Source organism: Schistocerca gregaria, chromosome 3 (genome assembly GCF_023897955.1).
Source record: "Schistocerca gregaria isolate iqSchGreg1 chromosome 3, iqSchGreg1.2, whole genome shotgun sequence".
NCBI lineage: Eukaryota > Metazoa > Arthropoda > Insecta > Orthoptera > Acrididae > Schistocerca > Schistocerca gregaria.
The window spans coordinates 540,011,812-540,037,824 of NC_064922.1; the positions used below are offsets into that span (position 1 = coordinate 540,011,812).

A 26,013-nucleotide genomic window follows, 5' to 3' on the forward strand; every position below is an offset into this window, starting at 1 on the left:
GGGGAATGTTCAAGCTGATGGAGGCTCTGTAATGATGTGGGGAGTGTGCAGTTGGAGTCATATGGGACACCTGATACGCCTTGATACGACTCTGACAGGTGACACGTACGTAAGCGTCCTGTCTCATCACCTGAATCCATTCACGTCCATTACGCATTCCGACGGACTTGGGCAGTTATAGCAGGACAATGTGACACCCCACACGTCCGAAATTGCTGCAGAGTGGCTCCAGAAACACTCTTCTGACCGCTTCCGCTGGCCACCAAACTCTCCAGACACGAATATTATTGAGCATAACTGGAATGCCTTGCAATGTGCTGTTCAAAAGAGATGTCCACCACTCGTACTCTTACGTATTTATGGATATCCCTGCAGGATTCATGTTGTCAACTCTCTCCAGCATTACTTCAGACATTAGTTTAGTTCAGGCCACGTCGTGTTACTGGATTTTTGTGTGCTCGTTGGGGACCCTATACAATATTAAGCTGGTGTAGCAGTTTCTTTGGGAATTCAGTGTATCTGTAATGGAGAAAAGACAAGGATGAGATAATGGGATGATGGCAAAGGCGTTGAAGCCAGCACGATAGTAATGACGTTATACTGAAGAAAGGAAACAAATCATCCACACATGGTAGAAAAATGGATTTATTGAATAGATAAAAGTTTGGAGAGTTATTTCAAGCTGCGCAAAGGATATTTTATTTCCAATTCGAACAAACAAATAAGTCTGTTCACTGAATAAAAAAATTATTTGTGCTCAAAGTACAATAAATATTAACTGTAAAACAATATAATAGTTACAGCTGCTACATCCTGCTACATTCTCCTGTAATAGTATATATGCATCAGATTATGTTGATACACATAGTGGAATCAATTAATGATTTCGGCGTAAGATTTGTGCCAAGAAGTATGGTATACCGTCAAGGTGGGTAGGTGCCTTACAGCCTGCAGCCCAAGGCCAATCACAGACTCTCAGTTCTGGGTTGAAGTAGAGTCCAGCAGGACAAGGCATGGTTACTGGAATACCATGCTCACATACACAGTACTTTCCACAGTCAGTTGCATGTGGCAGCAAAGTAACATCTGATCCGGCATCTTCATGTAATGGGCAACTTCCCACAGCAGGGCAATCACCAATATTACCTTCTGTAGTACTGCCTCCATTATCATTGCCATTTTCATTATCAGACTGACCATTGTCATCATTACCACCACTGCCTTCATCATTTCCATCAGCTCCATCACTACCATCACCTCCATCTCCACCATTGCCTCCATCTCCACCATCGCCTCCATCTCCACCATTGCCTCCATCTCCACCATCACCTCCATCTCCACCATCATCTCCACCATTGCCTCCATCTCCACCATTGCCTCCATCTCCACCATCGCCTCCATCTCCAGCATCACCTCCATCACCACCATCTCCACCATCACCTCCGTCTTCACCATCACCTCCGTCTCCACCATCACCTCCATCTCCACCATCGCCTCCATCTCCACCATCGCCTCCGTCTCCACCATCACCTCCATCTCCACCATTGCCTCCGTCTCCACCATCACCTCCGTCTCCACCATTGCCTCCGTCTCCTCCATCGCCTCCGTCTCCTCCATTACCTCCATCTCCACCATTGCCTCCATCTCCAGCATCACCACCTTCTCCACCATCACCTCCGTCTCCACCACCACCTCCATCTCCACCATTACCTCCGTTTCCACCATCACCTCCATCTTCAGCATCGCCTCCATCTCCACCATCGCCTCCATCTCCACCATCACCTCCGTCTCCACCATCACCTCCATCTCCACCATCACCTCCGTCTCCACCATCACCTCCATCTCCAGCATCGCCTCCATCTCCTCCATCGCCTCCGTCTCCTCCATTGCCTCCGTCTCCACCATTGCCTCCATCTCCAGCATCACCTCCATTACCACCATCTCCACCATCACCTCCGTCTCCACCATCGCCTCCGTCTCCACCATTACCTCCGTTTCCACCATCACCACCATCTCCACCATCGCCTCCATCTCCACCATCGCCTCCTTCTCCACCATCACCTCCGTCTCCACCATCACCTCCATTTCCACCATCACCTCCATCACCAGCATCGCCACCATCTCCACCATCGCCTCCATCTCCTCCGTCTCCTCCATTGCCTCCATCTCCGCCATCACCTCCATCACCACCGTCTCCACCATCGCCTCCATCGCCACCGTCTCCACCGTCGCCTCCATCTCCTCCATTGCCTCCATCTCCGCCATCACCTCCATCGCCACCGTCTCCACCATCGCCTCCGTCTCCACCATCACCTCCATCTCCACCATTGCCTCCGTCTCCACCATCTCCTCCATTTCCACCATTGCCTCCATCTCCACTATCGCCTCCACCACCATTTCCACTGTCACTGTCATCCTCATTACTCTGACTGTTGTTACCACTGTTGTTTTCATCATCGTTACTACTGCTGTTGCTATTGCCACTGTCATCTTCATCACTCTCATTGCTGCCACTGTTATTACTACTAGTATTTTCATCATCATTACCACTGTGATCTTCATCACTGTCATTACTGCCACTGTGATTACCACTGTTGTTTTCATCATCGTTACTGCTGTTGCTACTGTCACTGTCGTCTTCATCATTCTCATTGTTACCACTGTTATTACCACTAGTATTTTCATCATCATTACTACTGTCATCTTCATCACTGTCATTACTGCCACTGTTATTTCCACTAGTATTTTCCTCATGACTACTACTGCTGTTACTATCATCTCCATCACTTTCATTGCTGTCGCTGTTATGACCACTAGAATTTTCATTGTCACTTCCGCTGCTGTCATTGCTGTCATTACTACTGCTGTCGCTGCTGTCATCTTCTTCGCTTCTGCTTCTGTTTTCTTTCTCTTGAATTATGGCTTTTATGAGACTAGACCAACCATATAAAGGTTTCTTCTTTACATTTTGTACTGAGTGTTGCTCACTTCTTCCATGTTCAGCATCCTCTTGTTCAGAATGCAGCCATGAGTTGTCATTCTCAACCTTTGACTGAGTAAGCGACGATTTCTGAGTGTCTGGTGTCCCAAGAGCGTGATGCTGCTCATCGGTACCTGTTGCAGTCAAATGAATAAAGAAAAAATAAATACATTGTGCTACGCGTATGTATGATATGATTGTTTTACAAGAATTTCAATCGTATTTGAATTTTTTGTGGTCTGATTACAATGTATGTTGGAATTCGTTCATGTACAGTAAGTGACAAGTGATCATCAAAGCGTTTTTAGCACCTCATTGTAGTAATAAGAATGAGTTTATAGGAAATGATGGTCTTGCCTTTCCTTGATCTAGAAATATCAAATATTTACACAAGAATTACAGAACATAGCGAAAGTTGTAGCTTATCACATATACCTCAGTGATGGAAGGGGAAGTACTGATTGGTGATTAAACGAAGTCTAAGATTTTCTGCAAATCAGTCAGCGAGCTTTCCAGTTGTGGGATGACATCACTCTCTCTTAACGTACAGAATAATATTAAATAACGTTAAATATAAAATATAATAAGACAAAATTGCGTAGGCTTCCGCGGCCAGAGTCAGTCAACATTAACGTTTTCTGGGCGTGGTACCGCGTCATAATGTATAAAATTACTGCTGCTGGAGGAAAACCAACGCTTCGGCCACGGCTGCAGCGGCCTTCTTCTGAGTCTAGACCCAGGAGCAGTAGTTTCATACACTATGACGCGGTATAATAAGGCAATTTGTGTCATGTTTTCATTGGTGCAGAAAATTTGGCCTGATGTTTATTTTTCTCATGAAGCTAGTTAAACAAAGTATGTTTGTATGTATGTCAACAAAATATTCGTAGATTATGAAATCGCATTGTGAATGAATTTGACTTGTGTGTCAGTTACTAACTTTTCAGTACTTTATAATTTTCTGTTAATCTATCTACTATTAAACGTGATAGTGCGTTAAACTGAACTATTGTTATCTCTCCCATCCTCAGACAAATTATTCATAACATGTAACACAATACATACTAGTAAATACTGTGAAGGATCGAGCTTTATTTCGGTAATAGAAGCTCCTGACTCTACAACAGAAACATGTTCTACATTCTTTTATACAGTTTTTTTCAGCTGTCATTGCTATGTTTACACATAAGCGAATTTTAGTTGCTTATGTGCAGCATATATCATCTTTCTTCACTGAAGGCAGATTTACGCCTAACTACATAAAGACGTAGCACAGGTGAGTGTGAATAAAACTGTATATTATAAGATCAGTTACAGGGTACCTCACTGGAAAAAAGAGTTTTACCGCTTAATTCACTAAGCTCCACCGTTTTCTCTTTGTGTGGTTGTCAGCCTAAATCGAACAGGAGATTTTGTAACCGCATATCATAGGCTACTTTAAGCCCATTTACTCCTGAAATGATATGCTAGGAACGTAAGCTTTCGGAACTTTTACCAGTCAACTACGCTGCGATGCAGAACGCCTCTTATGTAGCGTCTGCCACTGGTGTCAATTGAGCATCTCTGTAAAGCCTCAACGCTTAGTAACTGAACCTGTAACGAAACACACTGATCTTCTCTGGATCTTCTTCTGTTACGATTTCCTAGCTAACTAGGAATATTTTAGATATTGGTCAAACGGTGGTTTTGTAAGCTATTCCTTCGTGGATGGCTTAACTTCCTGGGGGTGTTTCTAATGGATATCCCTTACCTGCTAATTGTGTGTGTACGTTCACTTTAAGCAGCTTCCTACACATACTCCTAGATAATGAAGAGCCACGCAATCATACAGTTAGAGTTAAGTAGTATTTTACAAGTCTTCCCCCGGTAACGCAAGAGGCGAACAAGGCAGGTCAGTGTGCAACAGATGGGTGGAATGCCAGCAAGGAAGCAGAGCTGTTGTTACATGTAATACAGCCGTGTGGCAGAGTTAATTGCTACACGCATTAAGAAGAGGGTGCGAAAGATGGCAAGGCGGAAAAATGGCATCATAGAAAGAGAGAAGAATGTCATCCTCTTGTTGACAATGCAGAGTGAATTACGAAGGCATAACACAGATGTAAGAACGGTTATCAGAGAACTGACGCTGCAGAATATGTCCACTACTGCTTCTGAAAGGCGAAGCTAAGATACCTTTCAGCTACAGCCAGGTGCAGAAAGCTGACCAGTCGAGAAAAGGGAGTTACCATCGCCTTGCAATAGCACTGCAAGTCAAACAGTTCCTTTGTAAATGTCACTCATATTTAGTGACTGGATCTACTTGTACTCAGTTTCCAGCCAACCAGCAAGTTGGACCTATGTCAGTCTAAGTCTTCTGTTGGAGCAGCGAGTTCTGCCAAGGACATTTCGCCACTCCAGGCTACAGTCCTGCGTTCGTGTCGAGACTGATGGGAAGCTGTGAATGACAGTCACCGCCAGGCCTTTCACAGGCCTAGTTGGTGGGCTACGTATCACTTAACAATCGTCATGGCACAGGGGCATGCCACAGGCGCTGCCAGCCTTCTGTTGCTGCAGGCGTACTCAGATGCTGCGGACCTTACACCTGACGGAGGCCGTAGTGTGACCCTTCGCACATTCAGGGAGGAGCCTACGGTTGCTTTCCGTAGTGATGCATACGATGCCATTGACAGTGCTGTTGTGACCCACTGCTCCGAGGTGCTGACAATGGACGGCCGGAGTGACCGAGCGGTTCTAGGCGCTTCAGTCTGGAACCGCGCGACCGCTACGGTCGCAGGTTCGAATCCTGCCTCGGGCATGGATATGTGTGATGTCCTTAGGTTGGATTCGTTTAAGTAGTTATAAGTTCTAGGGGACTGATGACCTCAGATGTTAGATCCTAAAGTGCTCAGAGCCATTTGAACCATTTTTTTGCTGACAATGCGGACAACACCGAACGAGCTGCAGCCAGAGTGCGGTGATGTCACTGTGGATGCACTCCAATGCTGCGGGCCTAACTCTTGTTGGGAGCTGCAGTGTGACTCAGCCCTACGATGCACACTCGGTGTAGAGCCAGTGAGTGCATGTCAGAGCGCTGTGTATGAGAGTGCTCTGGTAAACCACTACCCTTAGCTACTAACACCAGTGGCACCACGGATAACGCCGGATAAGCTGTAGCCAACATGCCCCGATGTCGCAGGGTGCTGAGGACGTGCTTCCGCCGCTAAAGGGGATGAGACGGCGCGGAGCGTGCCTGTGTCAGCGAATTCAAAATGGTTCAAATGGCTCTGAGCACTATGCGACTCAACATCTGTGGTCATCAGTCCCCTAGAACTTAGAACTGCTTAAACCTAACTAACCTAAGGACATCACACTCACCCATGCCCGAGGCAGGATTCGAACCTGCGACCGTAGCAGTCACGCGGTCCCGTACTGAGCGCCCAGAACCGCACGGCCACCGCGGCCGGCGTCAGCGAATTCCCGCGTGGCTAGCGCCCTACTGCCCGCCGCTACTGCTCGCAGCCAATAATGAAGACAACAATGTATTTTGGACTTAAAGTGCTTGTTTGTTAATGACCTTTTGCAAGTTCCTTCGAACGCCGAGCATGTTATCTGCCATCGAGGTGTGCCTCATCCATGCCCAAGGCGTGACGATTCAGCCGCACTCTGACATCGACGGCTTAACTGATACCGTGTTTTACAGACCCCTAGTGATTTTTTTACACCCGCCTAACTATATAATAATGGGTCTTTCTATCGATGCGCAATACGTTACATCTGTTTATGTCGAGGATCAACTACCAATGTCTGCAGCAAGTGTCGACCCCTGCAGATCTTCCTAAATTTCGTTAGAATTTTCTAGCGGCGCGACGTTTCTGTGCATATCGGAATTATTCGCGAAAAGAATAATGCAACTTCGATTTTATCCACTACGTCACTTATACTCGTATGCTGAGGGAAGTAATGGTGCGTTAATACTGAATCACTGTAGGCCTGAAGTTACTAACACATCTGACTATTTCTCTCTGCTAAGTGTGACAGATTGTTTTATGTGTACTAGAAACCCTTCACTCCAGTCACACCGCTGGTCTGTTATTCCGTAGCATTGTATTTTGCTCTTCAGGTGGCAGTGTGGAATTTTATTAAACACCTTCCAGATATGAAGAAACATGACATTAATCTGTGCTCTGTGCTTTATGCGTCTCGTGCACGAACAGAGAATGAGCTCGGTTTCACAGATCGTTGTTTACGGAAGGCACATTGATTCCTACAGAGGAGATTTTCGAACTTCAGAAATGTCATGTTATGTGAGAATGTTCCAAAACAAGCTCCAAAATTCTATAACAGGACGTCGTCGATGTTACAGGCCTATAGTTTTGCGAGTCTATTTGCTGACCCTTTTTGAGAAGCGAAATCAATTATTCTGGTCACTAGGATAGCTTCTTCCCTCCTGCGACGTACAGCACGCTGTTGCTAGAAGAAGAGCTATTTCCGCATTCTATAGAATTTTATGGTTCCCATCATGTCCTGTGGCCTTTCCTCTGTTGAGCAGTTGCAGTTGCCTCTCTGTCCCGTGGTCACTTATGTCGATATTTGTTATTTTGAAGTTCGTGCGACAATTATAATAAGGAACAACATCACCGTCTTCTCCTGTCAAACAATTTTGGAAAGGGAAATTTAGTATTTCGATCTTGTCTGGGTCATTCTCCATTAAAAACGAGGACGTCAAAGATGGAGCAGAAGCTTTGAGTAGGAATATTGGGTAAGGAAATCAGGATTGCGCTTTTCAAAGAAACCTACATACTAATTGTCTTAAACGATTTACAGTAAGCACAGGAAACGAAAATCTGTATGGCCGCAAGAGGATTTGAAACGTGTTGCTGTTGTTGTGGTCTTCAGTCTTCAGAGTGGTTTGATGCAGCTCTCCATGCTACTCTATCCTGAGCAAGCTTCTTCATCTCCCAGTACTTACTGCAACTTACATCCTTCTGAATCTGCTTGGTGTATTCATCTCTTGGTCTCCCTCTACGATTTTTAGCGTCCACGCTGCCCTCCAATACTAAATTGGTGATCCCTTGATGCCTCAGAACCTGTCCCACCAACCGGTCCCTTCTTCTTGTCAAGTTGTGTCAACTCCTCCCCAATTATATTCAGTACTTCCTCATTAGTTATGTGATCTACCCACCTAATCTTCAGCATTCTTCTGTAGCATCACATTTCGAAAGCTCCTATTCTCTTCTTGTGTAAACTATTTATCGTCCACGTTTCACTTCCATACATGGCTACACTCCAAACAAATACTTTCAGAAACGACTTCCTGACAAATCTATACTCGACGTTAACAAATTACTCTTCTTCAGAAACGATTTCCTTGCCATTGACAGTCTACATTTTGTATCCTCTCTACTTTGACCATCATCAGCTATTTTGCTTCCCAAATAGTAAAGGTCTTTTACTACTTTAAGTGTGTCATTTCCTAATCTAATTCCCTCAGCATCACCCGACTTAATTCGACTACATTCCATTATCCTCGTTTTGCTTTTGTTGATGTTCATCTTATATCCGCCTTTCAACACACTGTCCATTCCGTTCAAGTGCTCTTCCAAGTCCTTTGCTGTCTCTGACAGAATTACTGTCATCGGCGAACCTCAAAGTTTTTCTGTCTTCTCATTAGATTTTAATACCAACTCCGAATTTTTCTTTTGTTTCCTTTACTGCTTGCTCAATATGCAGATTGAATAACATCGGAGAGAGGCTACAACCCTGTCTCACTCCCTTCCCAACCACTTCTTCCCTTTCATGCCCCTCGACTCTTACGACTTCCATCTGGTATCTCTACAAATTGTAAATAGCCTTTCGCTCATTGTATTTACCCCTGCCACATTTAGAATTCGAAAGAGAGTATTCCAGTCAACATTGTCAAATGCTTTTTCTAAGTCTCCAAATGCTAGAAAAGTAGGTTTGCCTTTGCTTAATCTTTCTTCTAAGATAAGTTGTAAGGTCAGTATTGTCTCACGTGTTCCAACATATCTACGGAATCCAAACTGATCTTCCCCTAGGTCGGCTTCTACCAGTTTTTGCATGCTTTTTTTAAAGAATTAGCGTTAGTATTTTGCAGCTGTGACTTATTAAATTGATAGTTCGGTAACTTCCACATCTGTCAACACCTGCTTTCTTTGGGATTGGAATTATTATATTCTTCTTGAAGTCTGAGGCTATTTCGCATGTCCCATATATCTTGCTCACCAGATGGTAGAGTTTTGTCAGGACTGGCTCTCCCAAGACTGTCAGTAGTTCTAATGGAATGTTGTCTACTCCGGGGGCCTTGTTGCGACTCAGGTCTTTCAGTGCTCTGTGAAACTCTTCACGCAGTATCGTATCTCCCATTTCATCTTCATCTACATCCTCTTCCATTTCCATAATATTGTCCTCAAGTACATCGCCCTTGTACAGAACCTCTATATTCTCCTTCCACCTTTCTGCTTTCCCTTCTTTGCTTAGAACTGGGTTACCATCTGAGCTCTTGATATTCATACAAGTGGCTCTCTTTTCTCCAAAGGTCTCTTTAATTTTCCCGTAGGCAGTATCTATCTTACCCCTAGTGAGATAAGCCTTTACATCCTTACATTTGTCCTCTAGTCATCCCTGCTTAGCCATTTTGCACTTCCTGTCGATCTAATTTTTGAAACGTTTGTATTCCTTTTTGCCTGCTTCATTTACTGCATATTTATATTTTCTACTTTCATCTATTAAAATCAATACCCAAGGATTTCTACTAGCCCTCGTCTTTTTACCTACTTGATCCTCAGGGCTACCCATTCTTCTTCTACTGTATTTCTTTCCCCCATTCTTGTCAATTGTTCCCTTACGCGTTCCCTGAAACTCTGCACAACCTCTGGTTTAGTCAGTTTACCCAGGTCCCATCTCCTTATATTCCCACCTTTTTGCAGTTTCTTCAGTTTTAATCTACAGTTCATAAACAATGGATTTGATCAAAGTCCACATCTCCCACTGCAAATGTCTTACAATTTAAAACCTGGTTTCTAAATCTCTGTTTTACCATTATACAATCTATCTGATACCTTCTAGTACCGTAGTCCCCCAGAATGGGCTCCGAGTATATTGGCAGTTTGCTTTGATCCGTCTACTGATTGAACACGAAACTTAATAGGATTTTGTGTCAAGTCGGTAGATAGTTTATCTTCGAGCTTACCTGTGTGTGAGCGCCAACAGCGAGGATCTCCGGAGGACAGGCAGCCGGCGTTCCTGGGTGCTGCTGCGACCGCCGCCACCTGCAGCAACAGCAGCGCCACCGCAACCGCAGCCGCTGCCGGACAAACAACACAGCCTCATTCGCATCTGTCCGTAGACTTCCACTGTCAGCGCCAGTTTGAATAAAATTCTTTTGCGTGTTGGGCCTTCGTAATGAAACACTAGTCTACAAAGTCGTCTTTTGAAGCGGTTCTCTTCAGGATGACTGTGAGAAATTTTGTTGCCCTGAAGACTACTGCCCTAAGGATAATCGAAACGTCAGTTTATAGTTGTTGTAGTGTTTCATAACGATGTGGGCTAACACACAAAAGCATTTTGTTCTTTTGTTCAAAGAGGCTCCTCAGCGTGCTTCACAAACATACATGACAGCGGACACTTTCTACACTACTGGCCATTAAAATTGCTACACCACAAAGATGTGCTACAGACGCTAAATTTAACTTACAGGAAGAAGATGCTGTGATATGCAAATGATTAGTTCTTCAGAGCATTCACACAAGGCTGGCACCGATGGCGACACCGTCCTCATCTCGTGGTCGTGCGGTAGCGTTCTCGCTTCCCACGCCCGGGTTCCCGGGTTCGATTCCCGGCGGGGTCAGAGATTTTCTCTGCCTCGTGATGGCTGGGTGTTGTGTGAATGTCCTTAGGTTAGTTAGGTTTAAGTAGTTCTAAGTTCTAGGGGACTGATGACCATAGCACCTACAACGTGCTGACATGAGGAAAGTTTCCAAATGATTTCTCATGCATAAACCGTAGTTGACCGCTGCTGTCTGGTGAAACGTTGTTGTGATGCCTCGTGTAAGGAGGAGAAATGCGTACCATCACTTTGACAAAGGTTGGATTGGAGCCTATCGCGATTACGGTTTATCGTATCGCGACATTGCTGCTAGCGTTGGTCGAGATCCAATGACTCTTAGCAGAATACGTAATTGGTGGGTTCAGGAAGGTAATACGAACACAGTGATGGATCCCAACGGCCTCGCGTTGCTAGCAGTCGAGATGACACGCATCTTGTCAGCATGGCTGTAACGGATCGTGCAGACACGTCTCGATCCCTCAGTCAACAGATGGGACGTTTGCAAGACAACAACCATCTGCATGAACAGTTCGACGACGCTTCCAGCAGTATGGACTATCAGCTCGGAGACCATGGCTGCGGATACCCTTGACGCTGCATCACAGACAGGAGCGCTTACTACACGACGAACCTGGGTGTACGAATGGCAAAACATGATTTTCTCGGATGAATCCAGGTTCTGTTTACAGAATCACGACGGTCCGTGTTTGGCGGCATAGCGATGAACGCGCTTTGGATGCGTGTATTCCTCATCGCCATACTGGCGTCTCACCAGGCGTGACGGTATAGGGTGTCACTGGTTACACGTCTCGGTCACCTCTTGTTCGTACTGACGGCACTTTGAACAGTGGACGTTACATTCAGATGTGTTAGGACCCGTGGCTCTACCCTTCATTCGATCCCTGCGAAACCCTACATTTCAGCAGGATAATTGACGGCGTCATGTTGCAGGTCCTGTACGGCCTTTTCTGAATACAGAAAATGTTCGACTGTTGCCCGGGCCAGCACAGTCTCTAGATCTCTCAACAATTGCAAACGTCTGGTCAATGGTGGCCAAGCAACTGGCTCGTCACAATACGCCAGTCACTACTCTTATTGAACTGTGGTATCATGTTAAAGCTGCATGGGCAGCTGCACCTGTACACTTCATCCAAGCTCTATTTGACTCAATGCCCAGGTGTATCAAGGCCGATATTACGGCCAGAGGTGGTTGTTCTGGGTACTGATTTCTAAGCATCTATGCACCCAAACTGCGTGAAAATGTAATCATATATCATTTCTAGTACAATATATTTGTCCAATGAATAACCGTTTATCATCTACATTTCTTCTTCTTGGTGTAGCAATTTTAATGGCAGTAGTGTACATCTGCAGTACAATCAATATACTCCGCAAACCGGTTTGAATGGCGAGGCAGACGGTATTTGCCATTGAACCATTTATTAGGGGTCCCTTCCGTTCCATTTACACACAGAGCACGGGAAGAATGACTGCTTAAACACCTCTATCTCTGCTATAATTAGTCAGCTTGTCTTCGTGATACCAACGGAGTGGAATGAAACGGCTTTAGTATATTACTAGATGTCTCACTTAAAGCAGATTACTGATATATTGTATGTACGCTCTCACGCGATAGTTTGTCTGTCTTCAAGAGTCAGCCAATAGAGATGTTTCAAGCTCTCAATGACGCTCACCCATGGACCGAACAAACCTCTGACCATTCTCGTTGCCCATCTTTGTATACGTTCATACGTCGTCTTAGTCCTGTTTGATATGGGTCGACACATTTGACTAATATTGTATTAAGGGGCAAACGAATGTTTGTAAGGAACCTACGTTGTAGACTGATTCCGTTTTGCTAGTTGTTCAAATGTGTGTGAAATCTTATGGGACTTAACAGCTAAGGTCATCAGTCTTACACACTACGTACTCTAAATTATCCTAAGGACAAACACACACACCCATGCCCGAGGGAGGACTCGAACCTCCGCCGGGACCAGCCGCACTGTCCATGACTGCAGCCCCTTAGACTCTTCGGCCAATCCAGCTCGGCGTTTTGCTAGTATACAACCAATGAACTGCAGTCTGCCATCTGCTTTACCTACGGTTCAGCCAATGTAATCGTTCCATTTCATATCAATCCAAACTCTTACACCCACGTATTTATATTAATTGACTCATTCCAACTACGACTCGTTGGTATTTCATAAGAGACTACGATTTCTCGTTTTGTGAAGTGCAAGAATTTACATTTCAGAACATTTAAAACGACTTGCCAATCTTTACACCACTTTGAAATCTCATCAAGTTCTGATTCAATATTTATGCAGCACTTTTTACACAAAACTCGATCATTTGTAAAACCATTTACGTTGCTATTAATATTAGGTGCTAGTTGGTTAATATAGAACATGAACAGCAAGGGTCACAAAACACTTCCCTAGGTTAAAAAAATGGTTCAAATGGCTCTGAGCACTATGGGACTCAACTGCTGTGGTCATTAGTCCCCTAGAACTTAGAACTACTTAAACCTAACTAACCTAAGGACATCACACACATCCATGCCCGAGGCAGGATTTTCCCTCGGTTTCTTGCCTGCAAATTGTATTTTGAGTAGTAGACTTCAGCGATGTTATCCAGTGATTTTTCTCTTCTTTATAAGATGCTTGTAACTGGTTGCGAACGCTTTCTTGGGATATAACTGTGAAGTTAGTCATTTTTGGACATATTTCCCCATCTCACGAGCATCTTTCCTGGGTACGTGTAGACGAACACAGATATTTCCACAAATTCTACCTGATTTATTGTTTAATCAACGTATACACCCCTCACACCCCTCCGCGGCCTCAACCATCTAATCTGTAGGGCACATCAAAATCATTAGTTTCCATCAGCGCAAAATCCGTTTTGCCCCTTTCCATGAAACGAATGTCTTTCCCTAAATCATTTGTAGTAGAAAGAACCCTACGCTGGAGCGGTCTCCGTCGGCATATTAGAGTAATTAATCTCATCCCCAACTTCAGAAGAAAGCTAACGACCAACCTTGTAAAATGACAATAAAGTATTCTCCTGTTTTCAAACGCATCCCTTACTCCGAGACAATTAATATCGGTCCATCCCAACAGAACTCCCCATTTACCAACTTCATTAGCTACTTCAGCCTATTAGAAATCCTTTCTTACAAAGGAATCTCCCCATCGCACCCCTCTCTGATTTAGCGGTAAAAGGGCCCACTGGATAGCCCGTCATAAACTGCACACAGGTCAAGCATGAAAACAGGACGAAGGTCTACTAAACTGTGAAAAAAGCAAAATGTAAATAGTAAAGGGTCCAAGAATAAGAAGTACAATAAATAGCAATCTCACACAGCAACGGCCTCGTCTGTACGTGGTAATGGTCTTAGACTACCAACCTGGTTACGCGTTGTCAAAACTTTTTCACAACATTATGAACTAGCCGTCCGATCAATGAAATGTTTGTTCTCTTCCTTAGCAGCTGGCATACTATACATTGCTTATAGACTGTGAGTCATGTGGTAAGAATACTTTAGCGTAGCAAGTAAATGTGATGAACAGTGACAGCAGGCGAGATTCCACATAGACAGAAATGAAAACAACAAATAAACGGGTGTGACCTATGTTACAGCAAAGGAATTCAAGAGTATTCCAAAACGGAACGCAACTTCAAAAACGTTAAAAACGTATGTTTCAACAGAGCACAGAGAAACTGTGTTAGTGTGAAACTGCTGAGTTCATTTATGGCATCTTATGTGACAAACTATTATGTTTCCATCATTTCCTTGGGAGTGATCACACTCCCATTCATACAAAATCCTATCGCTCTAAGCACTATGGGACTTATCACCTGAGGTCATCAGTTCCCTAGACTTAGAACTACGTAAACCAAACTATCCTTAGGACATCACAAACCATACCCGAGGCAGGATTCGAACCTGCGACCATAGCAGCCGCGCGGTTTCAGACTGAAGCGCCTAAAACCGCTCGGCACAGCGGCCGATCGAACACCTATACAGGGCAGGGAGGCATACCTCACTCACTTACCAGTCGTACAAATTAGGTGCGTCGATAAGAGATTCCTATCGTATGACACACGTACTGTCACTAATGCCGTGTATGACACATCAGACGTGTTTTCCGGTGAAGAAGTCTGTTGATTCATCGCTTTGTCATCAAAGTTTACGTTACCATTCTAAAGCTACTTGCTTTCGGCTGCTAATAGAGTACTTGTGAAGAATCAACTGTCATTATACGTCCTTACCTTACACCTCGCTTTTGCAAACGGTCGTTACACCTCGGCACAGACACAATTTTGAATAAAGCGGAAAAAAAGGCACCAGTAATGTGCGAACACGATTCGTCCGCGTGATAATTTACCATGGCAACCACTTTTCTTTTAAATCTCAATTTGTTCGTTGCATTTGTTCGGAGCGGACATCCCATGAGACACCCGTTCAAGTTGATTCTTGAGCCAATCACTCAGTTTTTTTTTCCCCTTACAGAGAGGAGCCACCCCTCTGACGTAACACGCTGAGCTACCATGCCGGCGTAACCACTGAACCACCACGACGTGATTGACCTTATCAGCTGCTCTGTATTTCATTTGTTGTTCTTCGACCGTTCATTTTTTTCTGTTTTACTTTTTTTTCGCAGCCCAGTCCAGCTTCTTCCAGTTTTCATGCTTGATGTGTGTTCCGTTTTTGACGGGGTGTCCACTGGGCCCTCTTACCCCTAAATGTGATGGGGTTGCGATGGGAAGTTCCCCTTGTTAGAACTCATTGTGTCTTAATGCTTCACATTTGTAAGCCTGTAAATATGTCTGTGTGTTCTAGCGTCGATATTCTTATTCTTCTTATTATTATTATTTTGTTATTGTTATTATCATTACTAGCGCTAGTAGTATTGCTATCGTCGTGTACAGCCAGTAATGTTCTACCATAGGGCCCTACTCCTATGTAAATTCTTTTTTTTTAATTTTTCTTTTTTTCAAATCATCCTACCACTGTTACTACCATTTGGGCTATTTATAATGTAAGTATTATCATTATGCAGGGTGAGTCACCTAACGTTACCGCTGGATATATTTCGTAAACCACATCAAACACTGACGAACCGATTCCACAGACCGAACGTGAGAAGAGGGGCTAGTGTAATTGTTTAGTACAAACCATACAAAAATGCAAGGAAGTATATTTTTTAACACAAACCTACGTTTTTTTAAAATGGAACCACGTTAGCTTTGTTAGTACATCTGAACATATAAACAAATACGTAATCACTGTCGTTTGTTGCATTGTAGAATGTTAATTACATCCGGTGATATTGTAACCTAAAGTTCACGCTTGAAACCTCCGACGTTCAGTTGCGTGTTGCAACAAACACGGGCCACGGTCGACGAGCAACATCTGCAGGGACATGTTTACGATGACGACCGTGTTTACGAGTGTGGCTGTAGTGCACTGTTGTGGTTTGGTCTAGATGTCGCAGTGTCCGCATGTAGCTCTAGCTGCTATTGTTATTCTGCATTCGTCTCCGCACGCAGACCAACTGTAGTACACCGTGTTACCATACGTCTGTCATAGTGTAGTGTTTTAAAATCTGTGATCATGGTGTATTCGATGATACTCATCTACGGCGAGTGTCGCCGAAATGCGGCTGAAGCCTGCAGGGTGTATGCAGAACAGTACCCGGACAGAGAGCGTCCTACGTGCCGCACATTGCAAAACATCTACCGCCAACTGTATGCAACAGGTATGGTCGTAGCACGCTAACGGGTCCGTAACAGGCCCGTCACAGGAGAAGCGGGTGCAGTTGGTGTGTTAGGTGCTGTTGCCATGAACCCACACATGAGTACACGGGACATTGCGAGAGCCGGTGGACTGAATCAAAGTAGTGTCATGCGCATACTGCATCGTCACCGCTTTCACCTGTTTCATGTGTCGCTACATGATCAATTGCATGGTGATGACTTTAATCATCGAGTGCAATTCTGTCAATGGGTTCTGTCAATGGCAATGCGTTGCAGTTCTACCTGTTTACCGATGAAGTTGGGTTTCACAAACCACGGGGCAGCGAATCTACGGAACGTGCATTACTGGTCCGTGGACAATCGTCGCTGGCTCAGGCAGGTAGAGCGACAGCGACCGTGGACTGTAAATGTATGGTGGGGCATCATTGGCGACCACCTCATTGGTCCTCACTTCATTGCAGGGGCCAAGCAGCTGCAACAAACATCGCGTTTCAACAGAATGATCTGCCACCGTTGCTCGAAAATGTCCCACTGGAAACGCGTCGACATATGTGGTATCAGCATGATGGTGCACCTGCACATTCCGCAATTAACACTAGGCTGACCCTTGACAGGATCTTCGACGGGCGTTTCATAGGACGTGGAGGACGCATAAATTGGCCAGCCCATTCTCCTCATCTTACACCTCTGGACTTCTTTCTGTGGGGTACGTTAAAGGAGAATGTGTACCGTGATGTGCCTACAACCCCAGACGATATGAAACAACTTATTGTGGCAGCCTGCGGCGACATTACACCAGATGTACTGCGGCGTGTACGACATTCATTACGCCATAGATTGCAATTGTGTGCAGCAAATGATGGCCACCACATTGAACATCTATTGGCCTGACATGGCGGGACACACTCTATTCCACTCCGTAATTGAAAACGGAAACCACGTGTGTACGTGTTCCTCACCCCTCAAGGTAATGTACATGTGCGTCAGTGTAAAAGATCAATAAAAATGTGTTAGCATGTGGACGTAATGTGCTGTTCCAGTCTCTTCTGTACCTAAGGTCCATCACCGTTCCCTTTGGATCCCTACGTAATTCGGTGCTCTCCGATACACACGATCGAACAGCGGAGGAGTGGTACTCAAGCCTCAACTTTAGGTTACAATATCTCCGGATGTAATTAACATTTTACAATGCAACAAACGGCACTGATTACGTATTTGTTTATATGTTCAGATGTACTAACAAAACTGACGTGGTTCCATTAAAAAAACGTAGGTTTGTGTTAAAAAACATACTTCCGTGCGTTTTTTTATGGTTTGCATTAACCAATTACACTAGCCCTCTCCTCACATTCGGTCTGTGGAATCGATTCGTCAGTATTTGTTGTGGTTTACAAAATATATCCAGCGGTAATGTTAGGTGACTCACTCTGTAGATGTAAAATATGGCACAAAAAGTTTTGTGTGTATGAAAGTTTGTCCCTCATCTCATCAGGTCAAATAGATTAAAAACTTACAAACAAATAAATTTTTCATCCGGTGAAAATTGCAAGATTTCAGGTCACTAAATGTTTTTTGAGTGTTTGTTAACGTAAGCTATCAAACATACACTGTTTGCTCAGCATCCGTTCTGTTTCACTTCTCTGTGTGTCTTCAGGGTTTTCGTGATAAAACGAGTAATGGTGGTGCGCTCCTACTAGGAGCAGAAAGCGCGCCATCTTCAGTGGGTAAGCAGAAAAACTCATGGCTATGGCGGCTACGGTTCCTCTTGCCTAAGCACGCGTCCGTGCTGGGTCTGGCTTTCTCCACTCCCTAGAATTACGCTGGAAGCAGTGCGCAGACTATAAACTCACTGTCAGTACATTCTCAGGATGGCATGTCTAATTTTTTTTCTTTTTTGTCGTATGCAAGAAACAGCTTAGTCAAAATGGTTCTACGTATTTCTCACAAAAGTTCTGAGCGAACTTACTGTGCAATTTTCTTTAAGTTCCATACTTTTCCAGATTTGATAAGAAATTTCAGTATGTTATCACATTTCTGCATGTGGTATATATTTTATTTATTTATTTCACCTCATTTGATAAGGGGCATCAGGCCCTCTCTCATATACGACGAGAGTTTCACACATATAGTACCTTTTTTACCTAAGAAATCATTATTTTTATATGACAACTAGTATTAAAATGATTTGATTGTCAGAAGTGACAGTGTGAGTAAATTGTGCAGGCTATTAACTAATAAAGGTAATGCTGGCAGTACTTGTGTTACTGCAGCTACAGCCGCTAATAATTATGATATTAATAATAGTAAAATAATAATAATAACAATAATAATGGCAATAATAACAACAACGACAGTAGTAGTTGAAAGAATATTTTATAAGTGTACAAAATAGACGTTTCCTGATACAGCGAGTTATGGGGAAAGAAAAGTTAAGGAGACTGCATAGATTAAGAATACTGGGAAATGAGGAAGTTCAGGGTAACGAGTAGGTGCAGGTACCATGGTAATTCTTACTGTTGCTTTAGTAGATAAGTCATTAACTGTCTTGTGAGCCTGGAGATGTTATTCAGTTCTCTGATATAATGCGAGAGGTTATTCCACAGTCGGGTACCTGCTACTGAGAAGGATTTCAAGAAAGTGGCTGAACGATGGAGCGGGACAGAAGGATTTTGCTCGGATGGGAGCGATTTTTTCTGTCAATGTTGCTCAGACAAGAGCTGTAAGGTCTAGGAGAGATATAAGGGGCAGTGGTCATTGAAGAGACAGTAGAGAAGGCAGAGGGTATGGAAATATCTGCGCTTGTGTGCACACAACCAGGACAGATGTGCTTAAGATGGTGGAATGTGATCGAAGAGTCAAACATTACAAATATAACGAAAACAAGCATTCTTAACTTGTTCCAGATGCCGTAAGCTTTCCTGAAAAAGGACTTGCAGGGTAACATCACTGTAATGAATAATTGGAAGTATAAGTGTCTGTACAAGTTTCTTTTTAAGGTCAAGTGGAAGAGCTTTTTTTTTTATTTTTGTACGGCAAGGAGAGATGCTGATGCCTCCTTTTACGCTGCAGTTAGATGCACAGTCCAATTTACATTTTTATTTGTTATCACTCCTAGACACTTTCCTGAAGGAGAGGAGTTGATGTCTGTCCCGTTTAGGGTTAAATGCCGTACGGACTGCCGATCTTTCGGCCTACTGAGGTTAGAATGACTAACCAGTAACGCTTGGGTTTTGGATGGGTCCCTAGATTACGCAACATAAACAGGGTATTCCCAGACGCTGTCCGGTTGTTCTTTAAATTATTCATGGTTGAATCACACAGAATAAAATGCTTTATAACCGTCCTTGGTAGCCAAAACCGACCTGAAATGATAAAGACGAACGCTCAATGTTTGTAGCGATTTGTACTCCGCAAAGACATTCTTACGTTTACTTTAGACAGATCGCAAGGGAGGAATTCTGGCACAATTTTTTTTCTTGAGATGGTATTTGTCACATTCAAAAACCGCTAGCAGCGGTGAAATAAACGGTAACTGACTTTAAAGTCCTAGGAACGACTGGGAATCGAACACCAGAACTTTAGATCGGTTGTCTGACAGTCACCCGTGTTGTTTTATGTGACATTGCCTTCCTCCGATTTTTGAACTACTCTATCTAGCTAGTTACAGGAAGAGATAAAGTTTAGCGGTGACCAGGGAAAAAAAAGCAAATGTTGTTTAACTACTAGGGAGTCATTACCGGCATGATTGCAATTCCTTAACTTCGTTCATTACGAATACATGAGCGGGAATACGTCTTTCTTAAATAGCACGCTGTTTATTTAATTCGGTAATTCACCTCATCCCTTCAAAGTTTATTCAAAACCGTATCACAGCGTAACCTTCACGTAAGGATGATGTCATTAAAACCGTAACACAAAATGTAGTCAGAGTATCGTGCACCAGAACACAACTGAGGCACCTGAGGAAGCGTAACTCCTCCACTTGCTGAAGTTGACAGTGAAAAGGTGGAAACACAAGGAAAATGTACACTGGTCACTTAGTCAATCGACTTCAGTTGAAGATCTGTGTGAGTACATTTTCAAGAACGAAGATAATCTAGAACTTTTAATCATCCATGGAGAATGTAAGTTAGCAGAAAAATTACGACTGGTGTACATTTTCCCTTTTCTTTCCATTTGTTTACTGCCAACTACATCAGCTGCGTGCTAATACAGGAGAGTCAAAAGTCAGTTTTGTGTTACGGTTTGTGATACGTCTTTGTACACGTTTTGAGGAGACGAAGTCTATTACGGAATAAAACTTTTTGGTGCCATTTGAGAAAGACGTACTCCTGCTCACATGTTCTTATTGAAGAAAGCTACAGGAATGGCAGATCTGCTGGTTCTCATCATCATATGTTTTTGTAATTATTACCACTAGTGTCCTACAGTTGTCAGCGCATCCCACATCTCTGCCCACAGACGCCTCGATATCGCTATTCTTCCTCATCCTCTTCTGTTCCTGTTCTCTCCATCGCTTCTTGTATCCCCTTAGCCAGCCATTTCGTGGTCTTCTTTCTCTTCTTTTCATTCCAGCAGGTTGCAATGAAAGAACTCTCTTTGGCCATCTGTCTGTTTCCATTCTTTTGACATACCCCAACCATCCTAGCTGTCTTCCTTCTTTTCTATCCATAATGCTACAAGGAGTCTGCGCTCTTTCTCTTATTTCCTCATTTAATACACAGGAAATTGTACATGCTCCTGCCAAGTGGTCCATTTCTAAAGCTCTAACTGTGTTTACTCTACCAGACTGAAAATCGGCAGGCTTACACTTTCTTTTATCTGTTTTCTCGATAGTACAACTATTTCCCATCCCGCTGCCATTTTTGTGCCCCCCAAGCATCGATGGACTTTCTCGCATTTAACCTCCCAGATTTCATTTTCCCTTTAACAGATGTCTTTTTTATTTCTTTATTGATTTTAATAAACAAAGATCTATCCTGTTTGTCTCTTATTCTCAACCAATTACTACACAACAACTTTATCGTGTTTAACTTTCCTCTTCCTGGTGTCCCAGCGCTTCAAATACTGCTTCAGTTGTGCACTTTTCAATTCCTGGGTACATACCCTTCGCTGTTTCTAATTCTATGTGTCTCAATTTGTTTGGTGACCGTAATTTATAAAGAGATGGTACAGACTCTTTCTCTAAGACTATCTAAGTTTACCTGATCGTATCTTCTTTCTTCGTAGGAATATCTGCATCTTTAATTTTTCTCTGTCCCTAAGACGTTACTACCATCTTTGCACCTACCAAGAAGTGGTATGAACCACTCTTAACAACATTTGTTCTTAAAATTTTGATTATTAGTATCTCTCACTTTTTTGATATCTGTTATTTTCCTTTCTTTAGACTAAATTATTTTTACCAATTTTATAGAAATAGTAGAAAAATGCACCATTATGTCTTATCATGTTGTCCTTCTTTCGACTTTACATTGTCCGTGCCCCGAAAGGTCCTTTCTGCAGAACTGACAACTGCGAAACCATTACTTCCGAGTGTAGCAGCGATTATCAGTTGGACTCGCATCAAAATACAAATACTTTACCAGAAAATGTCAGAAATCTCAGTGTCTTCAGTCTAAGTAGTTCAGAAGAAATCAGTCGAAATTCGTGCTGGTGGTCCAGAGAAGTGGTGCGGTCTGCTCTCCTTTCTCCGAACACGTGGACACTTTGGTAGTGTTGTAGGTAAAGAGAATGCAGTGCTGAGAAGGAGAGATTAAGCAGCGCAATAACAGACAGCATGCCAGCTCAAAAAAATTTAGTGGCGCATACCATATCATTATACGAGGTGTAGTCATAAGGTTTTAATTATCACCTCGAAAGGGTGAAAGGATGAAAACATCGCGTCACAGTACCGTAGCAAGCCGCTAAAAGAGACAATAGAAAATGTCGCAGTCCTTTGATAAAGCGGAGTATCGTGCGGTAATTCATTTTCGGCAGCAGTGGAAATGTTGCAGCCGTGTCAGATCAAATCCAGATAACTTCTTCGGTCGCGGACATATGCTTGGAAATAAGCGAAACAATTAGTTACGCAAGTTTATTTTTTCAGGCGATGGTTAAATCGTGATAATTGCCCCTCATATAGGTTACCAGCGAGCTTGGCCACAAACTTTCAAGTGCTGGTATCTGCGTCTCTGCTGTACCGTACAGTATGATTCTATGGGTTTTATGCAAATCCACAACACCCTCCAAACCCACGTTCGAGATTTTCATATTTTCTCGCTCGCTGCACACAGACTATTAGTCCTACACAGAAAATGAACAGGACCTTTTTAACGTAATTAAATGTTGTACTGGGATGCGTCTCCACTGGACACTAGAGTTTTCGAGTTATACAAGAAAAACGCGGTTGAGGGTAATTTTTGCACATTTTTCGTGAATAGTCGAAAAGTACGGCCTGTAGCTGAAATGTACCCCAGTACAAAATCTAAATACATTAAATTTCCTGTAGAAACGTCTTGTTTATTTTTTTTTCTGTAGGACTAATAATTTCCGCATAGCGATCAAGAGGGTAAAAAATCTTGTGCGTGGTATCTGAAGGTGCTGCAAATTTCATAACACCCATGTGTAGGCGCAGCTGATTTGCCCTATATTTATGTCACATATTCATCGTTCCCTGTGACCCATTACTGTTTTCTTGTATTTCTTTCATTTCTCCCCTGATAAATGCAAATTGGAACTGTTCTTCATGTTTACATAACTCTCTTTCCGGTCTGAATTATTCTTTAAAAGTGTTATTTTATTGTTTTTAGTGAATGTGTCCTCCACTTTTCATTTAGCTCACGTAAGAATTTGTAATACTGCATAGCACTTTGGCTTTGTGTTCTCGATACCCAATAGTAAGCTCGCTGACGTTCTTTCTGGAATTAGAACTGTGGAATTACACTTGCTGGAATAACTGCGAACGCTGACTTTATATCTACTTATATAACAAATTATTACAGCAGTTAAATCATGATCACTTTGTTGCGAGCTCCTTTCAAAGATTGCACATGCTACTGAAGTACAAAGGCATTCTGATTTCGTCCTTCACCATGATCAGCACTCTGTAGCAGCAACGCTCAAACATTTGTGTGTGCGATATGGACTATTCGACCAGCAGCATTCGGTGTAATTATGAGACTACAGTAAGCAGCGAGCATTTTTATATTATGGAGACCATGATAGCTCTGAAATTAGGTAAAATCGTGTCGTTTTCGCTGTATCGTTTCCAAGCGGACTGCCTGACCCAATGAAGAAAATTAATTGCGAAAGGGGATATGTACGGGTTGGCTTGCTTTTCTATGGTTTGACAGTATGTCATCTGCAGAACAGTCGGAAGAATTTGCTTAAAGAATTATTAATTTGGAAATACTCTTTGGAGAGTAGTTGTAGCTTATGTCATGTACTTAGGATTTCCGTTCTCTTGTGTACCTTTCCTTTGGTATGTTTTTGGATTGCAAGTACACACTTTCTTTTTCACACCTGTTTTTCACATAGATGTCGAAACATGTTTGTGTAAATAGACAAAGCGGAGTTTGAAAGCAGAAATTTAATTCGCAGACGCTGACAAACCACAAAGGAACATCCAACACCAGCAAAATTATTCCACAGAAACATTATAGTGAGCGAAAAAGAAATCTATACGCAAACAATTAGGAAAAAAAGCGCCATTTTCCTTGCACGCATAAAATGCATGGAGGAAAGCCTACTAGCTAAATAAATATTTCAGTACTTCAATAACAAAAAGTGCAAAAATTAATTGCATAGATGAAGAGCAGGAAGGTCTAGAAGAAATGAATGTTTCTGAGGGAGATTCTAAAACTGCGAAAAATCCAAAACCAAAATTGATAAAATAGGGGGAGTTAAACGCCAAGATAAAAGCAAGCGAGCAAGAATCTTGCCTGAGAAAGAAAGCGGAGTGAATGAATGAAAAAATATTGGAATTAAAGAGCAAAGAAACACATCCAGAAGTAAGAAATAGTTGTCATTATTGTACGTGATCCATAGTTGAGCGAATTCAACACAAAAAGAAAAAAGTAATAAATTATAAAAATATTTATAATAAAATATCGTAGGAGGGATGAATTTACTGAGCCTTGCAGCTGTAGGCATATTTAATTGATAACACAGCCATGTGATACGAAACCCATTTTATTTTTATTCTTGGAGCTTAGGAGACTCGAAAAAATCGCCATTAATCTAGCAGTTCGTGACATTGTCTCAGACTTTATTGCAACACTATTCAGTTTGTCGTGTGCAGAACGGCCGGCTGTCTGAAATTGTGATTTATGACAGTGGGATGTACAGACGAAGGTACAAGCTAACAGTCCTTTTGTCCCTAAGTAGTTGTTCCACTCTTCGAGTAATTTCTAGTCTAATGTAAAATTTTATCGATCTTGTTTGTTTCCTTTCAACATAACATTCGCAGCGAAAGTTATCAACAATCTAGTATCAATACTTTCCCCGCATATAATCGATTTATTCTGACACTGAATAGTTCTGTGTCTATCATACATTTAGACAGCACCTGAGGGGATACATAGCCATTTAACTTCCAAGTTAATCAACTGTGAGAAACACTGATACCTACCTCTCATTTTACAAGTGTGCAGTGGTCTTGCCGTAATAGTTACCGATGTGCTGATCTTGTGACAACACTGTGCATTCGTTTGTCATCCGGTAGTGATTATATACTTCACGGACTTATCTCGACGTGAAACAGCGCCTCTCGTGTTACGTGGCATTCATGAAATGATGCGCAAAAAATGAAAACTGTTATGCGTCGGTGAGATAAAAATTTAATTTTGCAATTATCGGCATTTTATCTTCCGCCTCCTTCAGGACGATACACGTCTGCTCTCTGGCTAGTCCAGAAAACAGCACTGATAACGCTATCTGAGTGTCATCGCCGACACCTTCCGCCTCTTACTTTCTGAATGATTGCTTCCTTACCGAAAACTTTTTCCTGCCTTATGTGTTATGACCATTAAAAATTCTATTTGTATTTCGTGCCAGGACATGATGACAAATCGTGCAGAAGATTTTTGCCATGGGTTCCCTCATAATGTCGGTATGGCGCGTCGGTGTCGTCAGTGTATAATGTGAGTATTCTAATAAGCAGTATTGTTTTATCGATATTAGACCTTGTGGACTCCACCACCGATACACTAAGAAGCGTTTGTGGAGAATAACGCTGGGTTCGTGTTTTGCACTATGGTTCGGAATTTAATTCATGACGTCGGCTGCTATCTGATGGTTAGGAACTATTAACTGTCGCCTCTCTTATATTTCCATACTTATTCAGGTGTTGACATTAGGGATCTCCGATGATAATCGATGTTTAAAAATTAGAGTTTAAAACTCGAAGTTAGAAAATCGATAATGATGTCTTTGACACAATGAAACATTGACGTTAAGGATA

General features: G+C 42.8%; 1 protein-coding gene across 22 annotated transcripts; it reads right to left on the reverse strand.

The window, feature by feature from the left end:
- Positions 1 to 623: 623 nt before the first annotated feature.
- Positions 624 to 25,239, reverse strand: LOC126356036 (uncharacterized PE-PGRS family protein PE_PGRS20-like). Of its 22 annotated transcripts, none has more exons than XM_050006703.1 (5): positions 25,183 to 25,239; positions 10,170 to 10,283; positions 1,954 to 3,114; positions 1,837 to 1,854; positions 624 to 1,728 (listed from the first exon to the last, which is right to left on the reverse strand). In XM_050006703.1, exons 1-5 carry the CDS (start codon positions 25,187 to 25,189, stop codon positions 878 to 880), a joined length of 2,151 nt encoding a protein of 716 aa, XP_049862660.1. In that variant the 5' UTR covers positions 25,190 to 25,239; the 3' UTR covers positions 624 to 877. The 22 variants fall into 22 exon arrangements, with proteins under 22 accessions (XP_049862660.1, XP_049862669.1, XP_049862653.1 ...); XM_050006712.1 differs by having other exon boundaries at positions 624 to 1,413; positions 1,459 to 1,494; positions 1,801 to 3,114; XM_050006696.1 differs by having other exon boundaries at positions 624 to 2,205; positions 2,269 to 3,114.
- Between the last annotated feature and the right edge of the window lie 774 nt (positions 25,240 to 26,013).